At 52.1% G+C, this 19,611-nt stretch overlaps 1 protein-coding gene across 3 annotated transcripts in view; it reads right to left on the bottom strand.

Moving 5' to 3' along the window:
- Positions 1-19,611, bottom strand: part of IGDCC4 (immunoglobulin superfamily DCC subclass member 4) — an 87,986-nt gene that overhangs the window by 45,061 nt on the left and 23,314 nt on the right. For 2 of the 3 annotated variants that reach the window (XM_040569916.1, XM_040569917.1), the window contains exons 2-3: positions 10,374-10,703; positions 2,792-2,933 (exon numbers count right to left, since the gene is read on the bottom strand). In XM_040569916.1, the coding sequence (XP_040425850.1) occupies positions 2,792-2,933; positions 10,374-10,703 (472 nt within the window). Of the gene's footprint in view, positions 1-2,791; positions 2,934-10,373; positions 10,704-17,524; positions 17,608-19,611 lie in introns of those variants that run through there. The other variant, XM_040569918.1, reaches the window with a different exon arrangement.

Genomic DNA, 19,611 nt, shown 5'->3' on the forward strand with positions numbered 1-19,611 from the left:
GCGTGTATAGCGGAGAATATTCCAGCGCTAACAGCCCCATTCCCTTTCTTACCTTCTCCCCAAGAAACCGCTGCCGCATCCTTTCTCGCAGGCGAACACAATACAGGCTAAGGTACCCCAGGACAAGTGAGGAATCTGCTGCTTTGTTGCAGGCTCCAAGTCTGCTTTTGCTCACTGCTGCAGAGCCGTGTGGGTGCCCCCAAGCACATTAAGGCACTGCTGACACACGGCAGAAGTAAACCCTCCATGAAGATAAAACCCTCCCTTAGCTGAAACGTCGATAAAAGATGCTGTGACTGCAGACCATGTGGTCTACGGTATGTGGTTATGTGCAGACCTCCGAAGACCTCCAGCTCTTAGCAAGTACTCATCTTGGCTCTAGAGGAAATAATCAGCAATTTGGAGCCTAGTGAGAAACACAGCCTGTATGTAAAATAGAGAAGAGCCTATGCCAAAAGATGTAGCACACACCCCAAAGCAACTGCAGTCTAGAGAGATCCTGCAAGCCACCTCTCAGCAGCTGCTGCAGATTTAAGGCTTTTTTTTTTTTTTTTTTAAATCAGAGACAGAATTGTAAAAAGGATTCTATCTTACTCCCATATGGAAGTTGGATTCTGTCCTGAACTTTGGCAGGGTGGAAAAGGTATTTTGAAAACCTCCATAAACACTTCCATACCCTTTGGGTTGTTTAAGTGCTTTTTAAGCCCAGCCTTCAAGACCTTTGAGATGGCACCGTGCTAGAACCCGCGCCCAACGGCAAAGGCCAAAGACAGCGCCCAAAGGCGATAGGAAATATAGGAAAAAATATAGGGGAAAAAAAAAAAGAGAACAAAAGTAGTTATTAGGCTTTTTTCAGTTTACCGTGATTGCTCTATCCCTCTTTACGTGCACCAATATCATAGCATTACGTGGAAGGCTGTATCTGTAGGCCCAGAGCCTGATTTGGGCATAAATCTGACGGTGCTATTTCGGGATACGAAGCCATCATCCTGATGCCTACCTACCCAAATGATTGCTTTTTCACAGGCTCATCAGCCGTGTGCACAGGAGGGAGCGCACAGCAATCAGAGGCTGGCCTGGGAGCTGGTCCTCAGGCGCGATGGGGCAGGGCTAACAGAGAGGTCTGGGTGGCAGCCAGCGGTTCCTGGAATTAATTCCTTCGAAAGCCGGTTACATTAAATCCAACAACAACAACAACAACCAGACAACAGCAAAAAAAAAAAGCAAATCCTTCTGAAAAAGGATATTAGCTAAAACACGATCTAAGAAGCAAGATCTGCAGCCAGAGATTACGGTCTGTTTTTTACAAGGAAAACAATTTTCAGGCTGCCCGTGTTGAAAGCAATCTCCGAGCAAGTAACTTCACAACATCCATCCAGCTGTCTCATTAAAAAGCCATTGCCCAATCTACTGCACACTTCCTTCTGCCAACCCTTTCTTTTTTTATTACCTTTTTTTAATTAATTAATTTTTGTCTCATTACAAGGCAACAGCTTCCTATGAACCTTTACACACCACACTTCATACTCAAGGATATAAGCCGTTATTCTTACAGAAACTGTCTTTGTAGAACAATTATTCCTAAACCTTACCCCCACCCCTTTCCATCCTCCCCTCCTGCCTCTTGGATTGGCTTTCCTGGGAGGGAAACAGCTCCTTCTCCAGAACAGCAAAAGAGTTTTTAGGAACTAAAGGGCAATGCAGTCACTGATCCCTTGCAGGGATGATGTCTACAGACCAGCTAAAGCCCAGCTAATGGTTTATTCTCTTTGCCTGTAGCTGACTTTCCTTAATAGAAGGTATCATGCTGCAGGGATGATTATCTTTTCCTTATCTTATCTTTTCCTCCCCCAGAAAAAAAAATAAATAAAAAAAATTCAGGGACTTTTACTAGATCACCTCCATACATAGGAATAAAACAAATGGCAAGACCCCTCGGGTTACCGAGCACACACAGAGCTCTAGAGCAGTCATTAACCCCAAGACAGATCTGTGTGGGACAACAGTGAAGAAAACAACTGGCTCTAAAACCACAGCTAAATCTAAAGAAAAACTGCGTCACCGTTCTGCCAGCTACACCCCAGCACCGGACCCCACAGTCCAATGGGGAAATATTCCTCAAGCCAGGACCCCCAAAAAACTTCTACCCCACTTAACTTTGCATGAGAGGACGTGCCAAAGGCAGCCCCCACTGCACTGTGTGCCGTGCTCCGTACATGCAGGGGCCTTCCCAGGGTGCAGGATCTGTGCGGTACCATCTGGCCCGATTTCAAGTTTCTCCACCCACATTTATGCTGCTGTCTGCCCTTTGGCACACTCTTCTCTGTCTCCCTTCAACACTCCAGATTTAGAGTAAGAGGCTGATATGGAAAACTGAAGCTCAGGTCTCGTTTAATTACTTTGTTTATTAGCCAATTTCTACCCAATTTCAGTTCCACTGAACTATCTTTTATAGACTGAGCGCTTGGTCCATCACAGCAAAGGTTCCAGAACAAGAGGTCAGTAACAAAAAAGGGCATGGTTTTGTTGGTGTCTTGTTGGTGGTTTTTTTTTTTTTTTTGGTTGGTTGGATGATATCTGGGGGAAGGCTTATTTTATTTTGGTGTTTTACCAACCTATATGCACGAGTCCCTCAATTACCTGCTCCTACAGCACTTCATTTTTCAGGTTCAAACGTGGTCTATCATTTTTCTCTTCATTCTACATTTCATGAAGGATTTTCACATCCTAAGCGGTCATGTTTCAGATTTTTTTTTTTCAAGCTAACCCAGGAAAACAATCAGAGCATCACCTAGGTTCCTGTGGAACGGCTACGTGATCCTTCTCCCACGTGATGACAGGGGAGGGCAGCCCTTCGATCCGACACTCGAACCGAGCCATGCCATTTTCTTCCACTGTCTGCGACTCCGGCTGTTGGAAAAAGCGGGATAAGGCTGGGGAAAGAAGAAAGGAGGGAAGGTTAGTAACTCGAGTTTCTGCTGAGAAATGCAAACCTGTTATGATGCATGATTTAAGAGGAAGGCCTTTCTCTATGAAAGAGCCTGAAATGTAATCTCTCCCTTTCCTGTGTCCTGCAAGCCCCCAGGAGTCTTTAGGACAGCAACTGAAATGTTTCAATGTGCAAATTTCCTTCTTGCCTCATTTTCTCCTTGAAGGCAATAGCATGAGAGAAAAGACAGGCGATCAGCTGGTTTGGCCAGTCGCTTTTCTAAATCACTTCCTGATCTGTTCAGTTACTCCACCAGGGAACAACACCCAGAATGAGAAAAAAAGAAGAGGGGGAAATGCCACGGCCCTGAGAGGCAAGAGTTTCCCCTTGCCTTGTGACACCCCCGCAGCCCAAATTAAAACAAGGCAAGAGGAAGACCAAAGCCAGATGTCAGCTTACACAAAACAACCGCCCCCAGGTTGACAGCGCTGCAGGCAAGGGTGAGAGACCGTAAGGGCAGGAACAGCTTTGCTGCGCAGAAATGAACCTCACCCCGCTCGAACAGATGAGACACAGCAGCATCTCATGGATGGAGCACGTGGGGATGCAAACAGCCACCTTCCTAAGAGGAGGAGGACGGATTTCACACATGCCAGACCCTCGATCACTCTCCAAGGCTCATCCCTGTCTATATGCTCCTTCCTATAGCAGAGGCTGAATGTGCACTAACATTTGCGATAGCTCTGGGACTGCACCCTAGCCATGGTTCACACGTGGCTGGCTGATCTTCCTCCCCTTCCACAGGCACAGCAAAACCCTGCTGATATCAGCAGGGCGGAGATTGTCCCCCTGTGGCCATCAGCATCCGACCCATCAATAGCACAACCCCAAGGCATCTCAGTCACACACAGTTTTGGATATGCACGCGGGCCCCTCAACTGGAGCAAAAACTCAAATTCTCTCCAGCAGACCTGGCTCTTGCTTTGAATAAGTCTCTGTTGAGCCGCCTTTGCTGTTAAAGCCACCCTGAAGCACAAATCCTCCAGCGATGCTGTAACACGAGCGCCAGAAATCCTGACCGTGGCACAACAAACACAGCAAGTCTCAGCCAGAAAACAGGCTCCATCGCTGGGTCAAGCACAGCGCTGGGCTTACAAGGACCCTGGGTGACCTTCTGGTCCCCCACAAGTATGTGCTTGCCCCCCTGCCCCTTCCCAACAGCATCATTACTTCACATCTTATAGAAACCATAAATTCTGTTTTCTTTGCATCACAGATACACATGCACACACGCACTTCATTGCGGTGTTAGCCTGAGGAAGAACGGACCACGCTGTAAATAAAATGCTTTTACATGCCCTGTTTTAACCCCAGCGTATTCTCAACTGTCATTAGTATTTTTCTTTAACTTAAATGGTTATCGCGTGTTTAAAGCGACTCATTGCTCTCTGCAACAGTTGCAGACCGAATTCTCCCACCAGCTGTCTGCCAAGTGTAGTTTTACAATTCAATACAAATGGCAACGAAAAACCTTTTCCTGGAAAAGTCTGAAAAATAAATCAGCGTAAGGCCCCAATTCAGGCAAACTGCTTCAGTGTTTTCAAATACACTCTGCAGAGCACTTTAACACAGCATAATTTCCAAGAACTGCACGAGATTTTAAGCTCACGCTAGTATATTTTGCTGAACCCAAAAGTTTAAAAGAAAATCCATCAAATGCAAGAGCACTTTCAGGTTGGCACCACCCAAACAACCTCCTCCTGGTACCCTTAATGCTCTGTCCCATTACACTCTTTTCATCCTACGAGTGTAAACGAGAGAACTTTGGCAGTCTCTGAAGGGTCAAAATGCCTGGATATGTCACAAGGGGAGGCAGGAACCCCCCTAAAACGATTAAACCTATCGGTATCTCTGTTCCCTCTGCTCCAAGTCAGGTCACTTGTTTCTCTGCCATTCACTAAGCGGCACAATCTAAGCTGATAAAACAGTCCCAAAGTTTCCAGCAGCTTTAGACCAGCCTCCAGGGACAGGTAAACTTATGCAGCCCGTGGTGCACATGAGCAGCGATGCCACCGTCACCAACAGCAGTGAAAAGGCTCCGTAAATTACAGCGGGCAGCTCCTCACTCTTTTTTCCATCTCCTGCATGGCAGCGAGCAAGCACGTTGTATGCAGTGTGCTGGGAGATGCAGGATGGCTACCAAGCCAGGCTTACCTCCAGCCATTCTGCCATGAAGTGCAAAGGGCTACGAAAGGCAGCAGTGTTTCCTGGGTCCCTGGGGTTACCCAGGGCAGAAAGCTGTCCCAAAGCGAGGGGCTGCCACCTATTCCTCCCCATCACCTGCCAGAGCTGCGCCTGCGAGCCTGAAATTCACTGCTGAGAACCAGACCCTGCCCTACGCCTCCCGCCAGCCCCACGCCTGCTGTGCTGGGCTCCAGCCCGGCTCTTCAAAAGCCCAGAGCCAAGAAATGCACCCGTGACGGATTTCTCGTTAGGGTGTGGAGGAGCGTGACTAAAGGGTGACCCTGATTAGGGAGCACGGCGTCCCTCCCGCTCCGCGCGGCGGCCAGGAGCGGCACGGCTCCTTCAGCCCCGGCAAGGCCGAGGAAACCCTGCCTGGTGCCTTCTCCTGGTGGCTCCGAGGGTGGGATTCAGGGACTGGGCAGCTCTGCTGCTGTCCCCTTACAGCTTCAGGGTAGGGCCCGTGGGGATTGCTGAGGCCAGGCTGGGAAAGAAGGCCAGCTCTGGGAGCTCTGGAAGGAGCGGCCTGCCCGGCTGCGAAGGCCACGCACCGACTGGTGAAGGAAGGGACAGGCAACAGGAGTTCCTGCTCCTGGGGTCTTCTGTGCACAGAAAGCAGCACCGAAGCAAGGCAGGAGGAGTGAGAATGTGTGTTTGATGCAGGACTGAACAGGAACCGCAGATCTCAGCGCTGACAAGGCCCAGGCAGAGCCAGCCTTCCCGGCCAGGTTCATCGCTGCTCCACAAGCACCCCTGCACCAGCCTGGGGCCGTGACCACACGCTGTCACCCTTTGTCCTCCTCCTCTCTCGTCCCAAGGGGTGCCCGGGTGGAAGAGAGGTGGCAGGACACGCCTGGCACCTACAGTGTGGCCAGGCCTAGGCTCAGGGCTGCGCTCCAAGCTCGCTCTACGGCCACAGGGGTATTCGGGAGGGTCTGTGCTCGGTAAAAATCTCTGACTGCAGGTGTAAAGAGCACCACGGCAGCTCGCCCTCAGCAACGTGCCACAGCACCATGCTCTGCACCACTCCCTCCGCACTGCCACGTTAAACCCAGCTGGAGCCAAGCCGCGGTGCCAAGGCTCCCAGCCCGGGGTGCCGGCAGCACGGGAAGCCCAGCGCCCTCCCCCTCTCCCCCCGGCCTGATCCGCACAGGAGGCCCCGAGCTTGGAAAGGCTGCCAGCCAGCAACACTACACCCCGGGCAGAAAATGCTGCCTATGCGAGGAATTCGGCCTTCTGAAACGAGCTTGCTGCTCTCTCCCACAGCGCTTTGCCCCCTGATTCTCTGTGTGCTCGCTCCCCGCGTGCCTTTCGTTATTATCGCTCGGTGTTTCCAAGATGGGGGCAACTACAGCCCCCACTGAGACCACATACATGGCTAAATGGGACGGGGAGGCAGCAGGGAAACGTGCAGGAAGCCCTGGGGGTGATTTGCCACAGCCCCACAGGGTGGAGACGGCAGAGCCGGAGCTCAGGCTGCAGGGCCGGAGGGGCACAGGACCGGTGCTGCCCAGCAAACCTTTGTGGGGCTCAATCCTGCCTCTGTACAGATGCCAGCTCCTCACCTACTGCAGACAGCACCCGAAAGTCACACCGATGGATGTTCAGGAGCTCATGCAGTTATCTGCTGGAAGTTTTCTGGCCAGAGTGGTGGCAAGCAGGCAGAGACCCCCACCAACACCTGGACCGGCACACAGGTCTTCTTCCCTCAGCTACGCACCTAATCCACAAAACAGCATAAAATCCATAAAATAAATCCTTCCGATAAGACCAAATGCCGTTCTCTCAGACACACAGTGCATCACAGAGAGCAGCTCTCCTCAGGGAGAGGAGCACAAGCGTACACGTGCACTCCTTCCTGCTCGGGCTGCTCCTCCAGCTGCAGCAACACCAAACCTCGCCGTCAGCTGCTGCCAGAGCCGCACGGTACAGGCCCGTTCCCTGCAGGCACAGCAGACGTCTTCATCTGACAGCTACAATTACTGTAATTTTCTAGAACCTCCCTCGCACAAAATGTTTAAGCTAAATTAACAGCTTTAACAAATCTTCGCAAATGTAGTTATTAGCAGGTAGAAAGCTACACCTTCCCACAACTACAATAACGCCCCTGGTACTTCCACATGGGGGAAACCTCCAAACCTCACTCCTCAGCCGCAACAGCCGTGCACAGAGCAGGTATGATCCCACCAAGAACCCTCAGTCACTCCTCCTGCCATCACCATGAGCTGTGGGTGGTGGCACGGGTCTCAGCCGGTGGCACGTGGGGACGATGAGCAGCAAGCCGCAGGGTGCTGTTGCGTCGCACGTTTATCCAGCAAAACACGAGCTGACACGCGGGTCACGCTGGAAGGGAAAGGATGGAGGTCATCGCAGTGTTTCTAGGTTTCCCTGGAAGACACTGATGTGGCCATGACATCGGGTCACCACCGTACGTGGCAAAGCCGCTGGTCACCACCGTCATCTGTCCCACAAGGGCTGCGCTCCCCAGGCCTCCTCCACCGGCTGTGGCTGTCCCCAGCAATCCAAGCCCTGGCCCAACGTTGTCCTGGGCGCTCAAGGCGACAGGCTGCACCCCTGTCACACACGTGAACGTCTTCTTGGCAACTCCTACAGCAGGGCTGCCTTTGAGGCCACCTTGATTGCTCAAGCATGGGCAGAGAGCGGTTTTCCTGTCTGTGCGCGTAACGGGAGGCTTATGCATTCTGGCAGCTGCTGTCAGACAAAAGAGACGTGGCTTTTTGCCCCTGTTTCACTCCGTTTCCGTAATCACCTCCAGCAACCCACAACTCGGCAATCCCTCTTAGCGCTCCGCTGTCACCTGGGCAGCCTCTGTCAATCCAGCCCTCGCCGGGGACGCCGTCTGTCTGCTCCAATCTGCCTCTCCGAGCCTCCCCACTCACCTCGGCCTGACGCTTTCCCTTCCCAGCTAGAGAGCCAGCAGCCCTCACCCAGGGAAATGCCAGAGCTGCCCTCGCTTTTGGGGCTATCAGGAGGGCAAAGCTGACTCCTGCACACCTGAAACACAGCGGCCGTGTCTAATGGCAGTAGAAGAAGCGCTCACAAAGGCCACTCGTTTCACTCAGTTCCTGCACGCACCGGTGAACAAAGCCGGTAAGGACTAGGCACGGCACGGGCAGGCAGGAGGAGAGGAGTTCATCCCCACCTCCACTTGGCACCTGCCTGCAGGGAAGCCCGGCAGGATGGGTCCCAGTCCCCCCGGACTGCCTCTGCACCGACTGCAGCAGGTGCTGGGCCAGCCCGGAGCTTCAGCGCCACCGCTTCCTCGTGGTACTTTGCCTACATGGGGCAAGTCAGTCGTGAACGAACAAAGAAACGGCTCAAAGCATGAAGAGCGACAGGAGACGACTCGATATTGTGAATACCAAATGTTCTTACTTGTCTTTGCAGCACTGTGCAGCGCAGAGCCCAGCTCAGGATCTCCTGCCCGGGGAAGGGAACGCGCTGGGTCAGGAGCAGGGGCTGAGGCTACCAAAGCCTACCTGCTGATCGGGTTTGCTTCTTCTGCCTCGTACTGGTCAGCAGTGCCCAGGGCAGTCAGCACGAAGAATAACTCCATCCACACGTAAACAACTTTGGGCAGACTGCTGCATTCAGCCAGCAGGGAAAAAAAGCCTTTAGGATCCTCATTTGCACCAGCTGAATGCTAATGTGGCAAGCGCTTCTGCCCAACCCATAAAAAAACACAGCCCGAGATGCATTTCATTAATCAATTCCCTGGCTGCTCTCCCTCTGGGAATGAATATCATATGTCAGGTGCATTCGTTTGCTACAGAAGCAGCACCTTCCCATGCAGATGGCAATAAGAAGATGTGAGTCCACACAAGGAGAGACAAGCTGGAAAGAGTTCACCTGAAATTCCTCGTTCCTGGGAGAGACATCTTACCTACACTCCTCTGGAAAAATCCAGGGGAAGGGAAAGGCAATTTCAGCCTGCCTCCTGTTTTTGAGAGATCCCCTGGTCTGGCAAAGCCTTCAGCTGCTGTCAGGACTCCTGCTTTCTACAGCCATGCTCACGGATGCCACACGTGCTTGGCCAGACCTGCGCCACCAAACGTTAAACACATCACGGTGTAACGTGGGTTGTTAGGACATCCTCTCTGGGCGTTCACCTACCACAGCACTGAACAAGTTCAGGAGCACCTCAGCCCCAATTTCCCTAGACTAGAAACACATTTCAGGCCTGCATCTCAGGGTGCACTGTGCAGCCACATCCAGCAACATTTACATAGGCGGCTGTACTAGAAAGAAGTGTTTCTGTGCTTGCGTTATTTTATAACCTCTCGTTTGGGAGGTCAAGGAATCATTTATTGACACTCACATACTTAAAATAGCTCCAGTAGCCATTTCTGCACAGAAAGGAATTTTACTCTTGAACGCTGCACAAAGATTCGGTAGTTTAGATCTTAGAGTGTTGTTCCGAGACTGAACTGAAGACCAGCCTGAAGAGCTCTCTCTTTCATCTCTTCCATTAGAGAGGGAGATTCACCTCAAAACAAAGTCCTAAAACCAAGCAGAGCCACAGATTCTCTGACACACAGACAGACTGACTGACACACAGACACGCTGAAGCCATCAAAGTCACGGCGTCACCAATAGGGAGGGCAGCAGATGCCCCTAGCAGGCTGCTATGATCTAAGCCAGCGACCAGGAGCCGGGACAAAGGGGAACTCGGACCCCCTGCGTACAGCCCGGCCTGCTTCCAGTGCTTTCTGCCCTCACACAGCCACCCACTTCCACTTGCCCATCTCTCAGTGATCAACTCTTTGATAAAAGAGCCGGTGCTCAGACTCAGGGCAGTGCTCCTTATCTACACCACTGGGAAATAAGCCCACCACGGCCTTGGCTGGGGCTGCCAGAGCTCTCAGAGCCACCTTCCCATGCAGACAGTGCTGACTGGGGGCTTTGAAGCGTTGATTTCCCTGCAAAAACAAGCACTGGTTTTTGGAGAGTGAGGAGAGTCCTGTTTTTAATTGGTGGCTGATGGCACTTACCTGGGAGAGTCGCACAGGATGTTAACAGTGGGTCAAGAGAGAGACATCACAGCTTATTTGGGTGCTATCCCAAATCCCACCTACACGTCATTAATAGAATGTCACTTCATAGACATTATCTTAAACTCTCTGGGTGGTAACGGTCTGCACAAAGACCAGAGGAAGAACAGAAAAACACGAAACACACTTACTTGAAAATCTGACAGCAGCTGTTTGACTGGTGACAGCCCCTAGGGAGCTGTGAGACACGCAGGAGTAATTACCCTCAGCGCCAGCCCTCTCGGGATATTTGCTGTCCTTTGCCACAGCCTGGGACGAGATGAAGAGTGATCCATTCGGAAGCACGTGCAGATGTTCCTGCTCCACTAATGGAAAGCCATTCTTCTTCCACGTGATATTGATCACCTGCTCAACGGGGGCCAGGTTACAGTCCAAAACCACGGCTTGGTTCGGCTCCAGTATCACCTTTGCAGGACCAGCACTACAGCTCAGCTCCAGAGAATCCCCTTCCAGCAGCCTCCCTGCAACGAAAAGACAGCGGTTCCTTGGGGGTTGCTTTGCGTGGTTAATCACAGCCCACTTTTGTAACAGCACAGTTTCTCCATCACACATCTCTCGGGCTGCAAGCACAGCCTGCATCACCTCCGCTGCTCCCCCTCGTGCCCGGCAGGCGCCTCTTCTCTCCGCACTTGCTTTTTCCACGCTGGGTTCAAGCAGAGAAGAACAACTAGAAGAAGGTGGCATGGCAGCAACAGCAGCAGACGCCCAAGATGCAGCAAGAGCCCCAGCCTCTCCTTCACCTGCCAGTGCTGCCCCTGAGAAGCGAGGGCTCCCTCCCACGTGCCGCAGACCTCAGCCTCCCTGAAGGCTGATCAGCCCCCAGGAGATGGCTTAGCACAAGCCAGGGTGTTCGAGCCCAGCTTGGGAACCCAGTGCCAACAAGGGCAGCCTGGCTGGAGCAGTGCTCTCCGCAAGTCGCACTCCAGCCTGAGGCTGCTGTGGCAAGAGCCGAGCACAGACGTGGTCAGAGCACTACGGGGGTAACAGAAGCCACGAGGCCAGGCCGAGGCCCCGAGATCTAAGGACAGCGCAGCAAACCTGTTCAGAGGAGATGCGGGATGGGTTAAAACGTCCTCAGGGGGAACTGGCAGAAAAAGCTGTGGCTGGGAACCCGGAACAGCAGCGTCTCCCAGTTCACGTAGCGGGATATTCATTTCAAAGGAAAGACGACAAAAGAACGGTTAAAAACGTGCCCCGCTACCTTTGGCTGTTTTATCCCATACAGCCGTACCCAGAACGAATGCACGGACGCATTTTCCCCGCTGCACCAAAGGCTATCCTGGCTGCGAACCGGCAGTCCGAGAGGCTGCCGCACCGTGCCTCACCCGGATCGTGCCCTCGGGCACCCCGCCTGCTGCGGCCGGAGCCCGGCGCGGTGACCAGCAGCCGGAGGAGCTCAGCAGGGCTCGGGGCTGGCCCATTTCCAAACCCACGTACTCGCAGGAGAGCTCCACCTCCGAAACAAGGCTCGGCGTTTCCTGAAAGAATATTGCCATTAATAAAATGCATTTGCCGTTAGAGTTCTCCAGAGACACTAAGTCAATGTTAGCTGGCAGCGCTGCTTCCACACACCAGCAATTTCAATCTCTGCTGTGCTCAAACCATCACCATCCACTCTTTTTATGGCTCCGCTCCAAATTATTTTGTCACCGCTCCAATCAGAAATGTTTCCTGCCTCTATAACAAGTTTATCAACACTGGATATGAACCACATGGCTCCCTGCCCGTCTCCTATCGCGGAAGGCTACAGATTAATTTTATAGGAATTCAAACACCCTATTAAACCTGCTACTACCTACTGCTGATAAAAGGGCCGCGTTTTAAAGGCGCGTGTGTTAAGCACGCAATTAGGGGCAATGACACGCAGAATTACATGTGCGGAGAGATGGAATAATTTCGAGGCGTGTGCCGGGAACTACAGGTGCCCCCGAAGGAAGGAGCTCACCCTGCCCATGCTCGGGGCTCATTTGGTGCCCACCCAAGCTCACAGGGACAGGTACTTGTCAGGCCTGCCCTGACTGCTGGTTGTAGCAGCCCACCGAAATGCAGCCCCCAGCCACACCATGCTTGCGATCGGGTCTCTCGGTTCGTCTTCTTACACCCAACGGGATGCACGTGGGCCTCTGCTCCCCTCCGTGCCTTTGACCAATTCTCTGAACTCACCACACGAAGCCAGAGATGACCACAAAGTGATTTCTGGACCCGTCAGCCACCGCAGCCCTGCCAAGTTTCTCTGCCCAGGCCCCTCAGGCAGCACGGGCATGGCTAGGGAGCAAGCTGAGGCCCGCAGGGACTGTCACCAAATGCCCAATTCATCACGTCTCCTCAGGAAGATTAGTCCTTTCAGGATCACAGCAAGCTACAAAACTCACTCACTGACTCCACAGGAGACCAGAAGTGGTGGGAACAAAGCTGAAAGGCTGCTCTGGGAAGACGCTGCCACTGGGAGCCCTCCATCCAAACAGCCACTGCAAAAAAACTGCATGAATCGGGAAAAACGAAGCAGAGAGCAAGTTCCCAACAAGTGCACGGCTCCGGCTCTCTTTGTGTTCTTCCCCTTGCCTCCTCCTTTAAACCCCACTGCCAGCGGATGCACACCATTGTATTTTGGACATCCATGGGCAGCCCCAGCACCACAGGCACCGACGCTGGCGGTGCCTCCTCTTACCTTCCTTCCTCGCAGAGCTTCCCAAAACACAGCACGGCTGGCAGGGCACCGGGCATCCCGTGTGCCATCGTGCACCCAGCAGCTGTCCTGGCCCTTCCAGACCCTCCAGGGGCTCGTGCTCCATGCCAGGCACTCCTCCTCATCACGCAGCAAAACAGCCTGAGTCTCTGTCCTATTTTCTGTTTTCCTCAGACCGCAATTAAAATGGTATTTTGCTGAAAATACTCCTCCTCTTCAAAAGGTGCAGCGAGATGGGGCAGCTGGCTGGCTCAGGCAGCCAGGAATAGAGCAGAGCTCTGCACTGCAGCTTCCTACGCCAGCACAGGTCGGTAGGAAGCAATTATCAGCCTCTCAAACTTCAGTCTTTTAAATATCAACCTGCTTGCGGCGAAGTAAAAACAGCACCACGGCAGAAGAAATACTTGGGTTTTTAAAAATACACGATGATGGTTCTATATCCCTAAATATCGCCCAGCTCTCTTCCTCTAAGACAAAACCTGGACGGATCCAAGCTTCTAGTTGGTATGTTAAAGAAAAAAGGGGCACTTACAAAACTCAGTGCCAGATTGCAGAGCTCACCCACGCCAAGCCTGATGGGCTGGTTCAGGCCTCTCTCTGCTAGATCGAGAGAGGAGAAAGGACCACTGGAGGGAAATGCACTTGAAACTGGACGTCACAGGCAACTTTTCTGCCACAGAACACACCAAAGAACGTGCCCACACCACGAGCAAAGGATCTCCCACAAAATACTGCAAAGGATCCCCCACAAAATACTGCAATTTTGGGGGACAGGCCCTTTGCACACACAGAGGTTGGAGCAGCATTGCCCAGGATCCAGACTCAGCATTGCAAAAAGCCCCGCTACGACTGCAGCCCTTCCACGTTCAAAGAATGGTATAAACTCTCCCTGATGAAGCAAAAAATACCTTCCAGGCTCTGAAAATATAGGAGGAGGTCTGGTTCAAAACACCGCACTAAATTAGCAAGCCTGACAATGAGATAAAAGCCCTTTCAAGGGAAAGGATCAGAAGGGAGTAAAATTACTCCAAGTGAGATCAAAGACAAATGAAATCAGGAATGTTAAGTGCTTACAGAAGCTGCCAACTATTTCCAACTTCCATTCCTCATCACACGGTGACAGAACTGGATACGACCCTGGTTAAACACCCAGCCACATGCAGCCTCCTGCTCCCCTTCTGCCCCGTATGTACTGGAGTAGTAACAAATGCAGTGAAAACCACCCAGAAGAGCCACCTGCCTCGTCCAGCAGACGCAGCTCCTCCAAGGGACGTCGGCAGCAGCACGGAGCTGGGCTTCTGAGCCAGAAACATTTCCTCTTCCTAGTTCAGGTGGTTCAGCTACAGACCTGTGCGATGGAGCTGCAGGGCTCGCTGCCTTTGGCTCCTCCTGGATGCAACTTCAAGCATCGAAGCCCGGCAGAACTGGAAGCTTTCAGCTCATGGATTTCTAAATGGAGGGCCACAAAACCCTGTAGAGTGTTCCCCTAGGGAGGGTGACGCTGCACGTACATTCAAAGCAGGCTCTTATATCACGGATGTGCCAGCCCACCAATACCCAGGAATTACCTAACACAACTGAGAACATCTCGCAATAACTCTCTGGAAGGCAAAATGTGGGGAGAAAGGAGCCAAAAGCAGAGCGGGGATTTGCAGGGAGAGAGGACCAGGGCACTCTGTGTCCTTCCAGGTACCAGCAGAGCTCATGCCGAACCCCATGAATCCCAGCAAATTGCTGAGCTATAACAAGGCAGACTGTAGTGGCTTCAAGACCATAAATATATGTGCAAATAAATATATGTGCACATATGGGTACAGGGAGCATATATATGCATGCACACAGTTCTGGAGGAACCCAGGCGTACTGAAACGTTAACGTGCCCTGAAATGGAGGGTCTTTGATTTGATATTCTCTGGCCCCAGCTCTGCACGGTTATTTTATTCTCTCCCACGTTGCTAATACCTAGGATACTTTATGCGATAATAAATAGATAGATAAATAAATAAAATAGCCCAAGAGAAAAATGTTCTTTTTCCACATCTATTTCCATCACTTCCTCGCTCCTATTACCAATCCATCCACTTCTGCTGTCCAGGCCCAGTCAAATAAACGGAAAAGTCTCCTGTTGAGCGGCAAAGAAGGAAACGGGGCCTTTTGGATGAACGTAGGTTGTAAAATCTTCATGGCGCAAAAGTGTCCCCTGCCCTCCGCAGCAGCCCCAAAGCAGACACCTCCAGCCCACGCCTCCCCTCCCAAAGCATCTCAACGCAGAGCCAGCACCCACTGCTGTGATCTCCTTCCCTTTACATCAGACGGAGGCAGGAAGAGCCCAACTTAGCATCGAGCAAAGGGGAAAAAGAATCAATTCTCTGCTTGCACGATTACAGGGCTATAAATAACCAGGCGAAGCGCAAGCTCGCAGCACAGCGAGGTTTGACAGATTCCTGACGTGTAATTACTTGGTCAGAGGCAAGACCCTCAGAGCAATGTTTTCACATCAAGATACGCAATACTCCAAGCCCATAAATCAGGTGGGAGCTCGCGCTCGGTGGCTGAGACCGGCACAGAAAACCACTTGTCTCCTTGTACGTACAGTTATTTCCCTTCCCTGGGATTTCAGCACCTAAACTGAGGAGGAAGGACCCAGACGAGTGAGATGCTTGTGGTGAAATTAAGGCTGTCAGCAGTAAACACGTCCTTGAGCCCTGTTAGGCAGCACAAGCAAATAAAAGGTTACCGTGCAACGGGAGGCTTTGTTTGGAGGAGTAGGAGTTGTGTTTTGGTCATTATTTGAAAAACAAAACCATGCTGGCATAAACAAAAGGGGAGGCACTTCTGTGTAAGCCGCTGGGGTACCTATGCCTCCTCGTAGAGCACCTCACATGCCTGGCTCCACAACTGGGCTCCCAAATCCCTGGGGAGCTGTACTGCCTTGGTGCATAAGCTGGTGGAGCAGGAAGAAGCCAACAAGATTTAGGTATACGTGAGGTCTTCCTCAGGCCTGACCTGGGTACAGAAGCCATCAAGAAAAGCGCAGGCAGCTCCGGGTATGACCAGGCTGCACCCCAACACGTCCTCTTTGATGCATCGGGGCTGTGTCAAAGCCAACGACAGCCTCGTGCACCCAAACACCTGCCCGTTTGTTCCATCAGCTCACTCAGTAAAAGCACCATGACCAAAACACTACTACAAGTGACAGGCCGCTTGATGTTATGGCTTGCAGGCACCCACTGTCCTGCAGCAGAGACCCCAAATCTGCCGCCCTGCCTGCCCTGAGAGCCCCACAGCCACAGGACATACGGGACCGGTGGGGACCCTGCGAGACCCAAGGTCCCAAGGCACCTTCAGCTCTCTGCCACCAACCCCAGACCCTTCCGACAGACACACGGGGCAGCAATGACAAGGTTTAGACCTTTGCTTCAAAGCAGGGCTGGATAGGGCCCCAGGAGCAGCTCGAGGCCAGGATCCAGCCCAGCCCGCGGACAGCCTCCGGCGCCTCCCCAAAAAAACCCCTCCAACGCTTCTAACCCAAAACAAATAAAGTTGCACCGAGCCAGACAGGACCCGTTACAGCGCAGGCCTTGGGAGATTAATACTTCACAGGGAGCAAAGTACAAGGGTTTCGAACCTGACACACTTCCAGGGCTGACATCACTTGGAGCTCTTGGCAGCCGGCGGTTTTCCTGGGGAGCCGCGGCTGCGCTGCAGGTCCCGCAGCCTGGAGCCCGGCCAGCCCGTTTCCTATTCCGCACACATCTGGCGCTTCGGAAGCGGCCCGTGCACCTTGCAGAGCTCCGGCCAAAGAAAACCTTCCCAGGAGGAGCAAGGAAAGCGGCTCAGACGGCGCGGGCAGAGCGCTGGTCGTCGTGTGTGTTCTGCGGGATGCGGGGCGGTAAGGGAGGGAGGAGGGCTGCTCCCTCCCCTCCGCATCCCGCGGGTGGTGGCAGGGAGTCAAGGCGCGGTTAAAGCCTCCGCGCTGTCGCCCGTCTTAATTTATGTATTTATTTTGGATGCTGAACTCGGGGAACTCAACAGCACAATTAATCTCATTTAAGTGGGAGTGAACAGCACCAAAGAAAAACTGGAGTTATTACTTCCAAAGGGTTTTCCTATCAACAAGCCAACTACTGCGCTATTATTCTGCCGCAATGTCACCTTCTGCTGATGCTCTTCAGATGCTCTTACAGCCATAGAAAATCTTTAAGTTCCCATTGTCTAATTCAGAGAGCAGCTATACTTCAGCGTGTCCCCATGAAAGCAACACAAAGCCTTCTTTCTTCTTGGGAACCTTATGCACTGGCAATTAAAAGTCAATAGCTTGGTCTCAGCCCATTTTAGGGCAACTGCACTTGCCAAGTAGCAACCCAGAAAGAAATCTGGATGGAGATCTCAGGCTAAGCCTGCACCCTGAGCACTCAGCACCGTCAGCACCAACAGCGGGGCCAAGGGAGCTGTGGGCTCAGAGGCTCCAGTTTGCCAAAATACAGCTTCCATGATCTCCACCAGTATCTGAAAGAGCAGTTGTGCACCTAAATAACAAGGTTTTCTTTCCTTCCCCCCCCCAGGAAACATTCTTCCACCCAGCTGTAATGAGACCTGTGAGACGGAGGGGTCAAGATCTTCACGTTCCCTTCCCAACGCCGCCACCAGATGTTACTGGAACTTTCCAGCTTGTAACGCAACACGAGCGAGCTGAAAATAAGAAAGCAACACCTTCAGCCTGTACTAATGCCTCTCAGGAACAGGAGGCTCCTAAAAGTACCTTCAGGGCTGCTGGAAAGGTCATTTTATTAGCACTTGGTAACCACGCGCAGCTGAGCGATCCCAGTGCTGAGCAGTCCTTGCCAGCGGGAGACAGGCCTTACCCTGTTCCTGCACGTACGCAGGCCTGGTGGTTTATTTAATAATGCACCACCTCCCACTGCTGCGGGGATATTTATCCAGCCGGCAGCAAGGGACTCTCAGATCATCCCTGTCATCCAGCAGAGCCCAGCCTTGAGAGGAGCAGCCGGGTGCCTGCAGCCATGCAGGCTGCCCCTGTGCAAGGGGTTCGGTACGGTGCCGTGCCCTGCACACCCTGCACGGAGCTGCTGCAGGGCCCCTCGTGTCCCTGAACACGCAGGGACACGGGGTGAGCGCTGTAGGGTGAGCACGGTCCCGTGGAAATGCCCAGCAGCTGGCCGGCCCCAATGGCTGCAGCAGGACGACAGCTCTGGAACTGCATTTTAGACATTTGTAGGATGGTCTCAGCGCCTTGCTCTGAAGTTTTAGGAGGGTCAGGGTCCAGACACTCTTCTGAGTGAAGTGCTACCTGGGAGCAAACGCACCCGAGCCCCGCTAACTGCATCCGCCCAAGCAGGCGAGCCGTGGGGTCCCTGGAGAGGTGAAAGCAGCCCGGTTACTGCAACAAGCCCAGCGGAGGGAGCACGCTGCCAACAAAAATACCCTCTTCCTACAGCTCTGCTCCACTTAATTATAAGGATCTTTGCATCTAACAATTCTTTATGAGGCTTTGTGGCTTTGGGACATCGATCCAAACCCATCCACTTCATAGCGGTCCATTATTATATTTTCACATGTATACAAAGCCCTTCCATTTAAAAGTTAAATTAATCACAATTTATCGATTTGTTGTAGCAGGCTCTAAATGCAACTCTCCCTAAAGAACCACGCTGGGCAAGAGACCCCTGTCTTTGTTTCTAACTCCCAGTTAGAAACGAGAACAGAAGGGATGGCATGAAAAAAGACATTATCTAAACCAAACGCAATGCCACATCACTGTTCACAGACCATATCCGAAAAGCTTGATATTATCATCTAAAGCTGTAATTAAGGTAAATAGGTTAATGAGTAGATTCACTTGGATAAAAGCAAAAGCTGCCAAAGCCCCGGGTAAATGAGTATCTTTGAGTATAAATATCACACGCCAGGCATCAAGGAAATAAAGCAGCAGCAAAGGTTCCCATCCAAGTGTTTTTAAGGATGCTTCCGATGCCCTGAATGCTGAAGCCAGCTGCAGCTGCTCCCTTCAGCTGCCCAGGATCAGAGCCACCAACCCATGGTGGATGTCACCCTGTTGACTCGAAGGTGGCCCATTAAAGGGTAGAGCTGACTTCTACGAAGGAAGAAATGCTCTCATGCTTCTGTGCAAGCATCACGTTTGCCAAAGCACCTTATCTACAGATGACGACTACCAGATAGGGACAAATGCAAAACCAGCTCTCAGCAGAGCTCAGTTTCAACAAGGTTCGTGTCATTCTAATGTATCTCCTGCAAACAAATGGTCCAGAAAGATGAAACAAATCAATAGCAGTAATAATTTATTCATCGCGTCGAATTGTCAATGGCAATCATAATGCTAAAGTGCTTGACTCTTTCGTGAAGGTTAAGCCTTTGTTATTTCCTTCTCTCTGACCCCAGAAAGGCTTTTGAAACAGCAGCTGAAGGCAAGAGGAGGCCAAAACCTAGACTTGTTAAGCCAAGCCTTCTTCAGGTCCTGTCCCCACTACTGGGAGCAGCGCAGGGGGCGCAGCCCCAGGCTGCCCCTGCTCTCAGTAACATCAGCAGCAGCCTTCCTTGCTCCGAAGGACAGTTACCGAAGTGCCAAAGTTAGAGGCTAAAACCCCTGAAAACCACTTTGCAATCCCACGTTGCCCAAACCAGGGAGGGCTGAGCTGCTTCTG

Source organism: Cygnus olor, chromosome 11, assembly GCF_009769625.2.
Source record: "Cygnus olor isolate bCygOlo1 chromosome 11, bCygOlo1.pri.v2, whole genome shotgun sequence".
Classification (NCBI taxonomy): Eukaryota; Metazoa; Chordata; class Aves; order Anseriformes; family Anatidae; genus Cygnus; species Cygnus olor.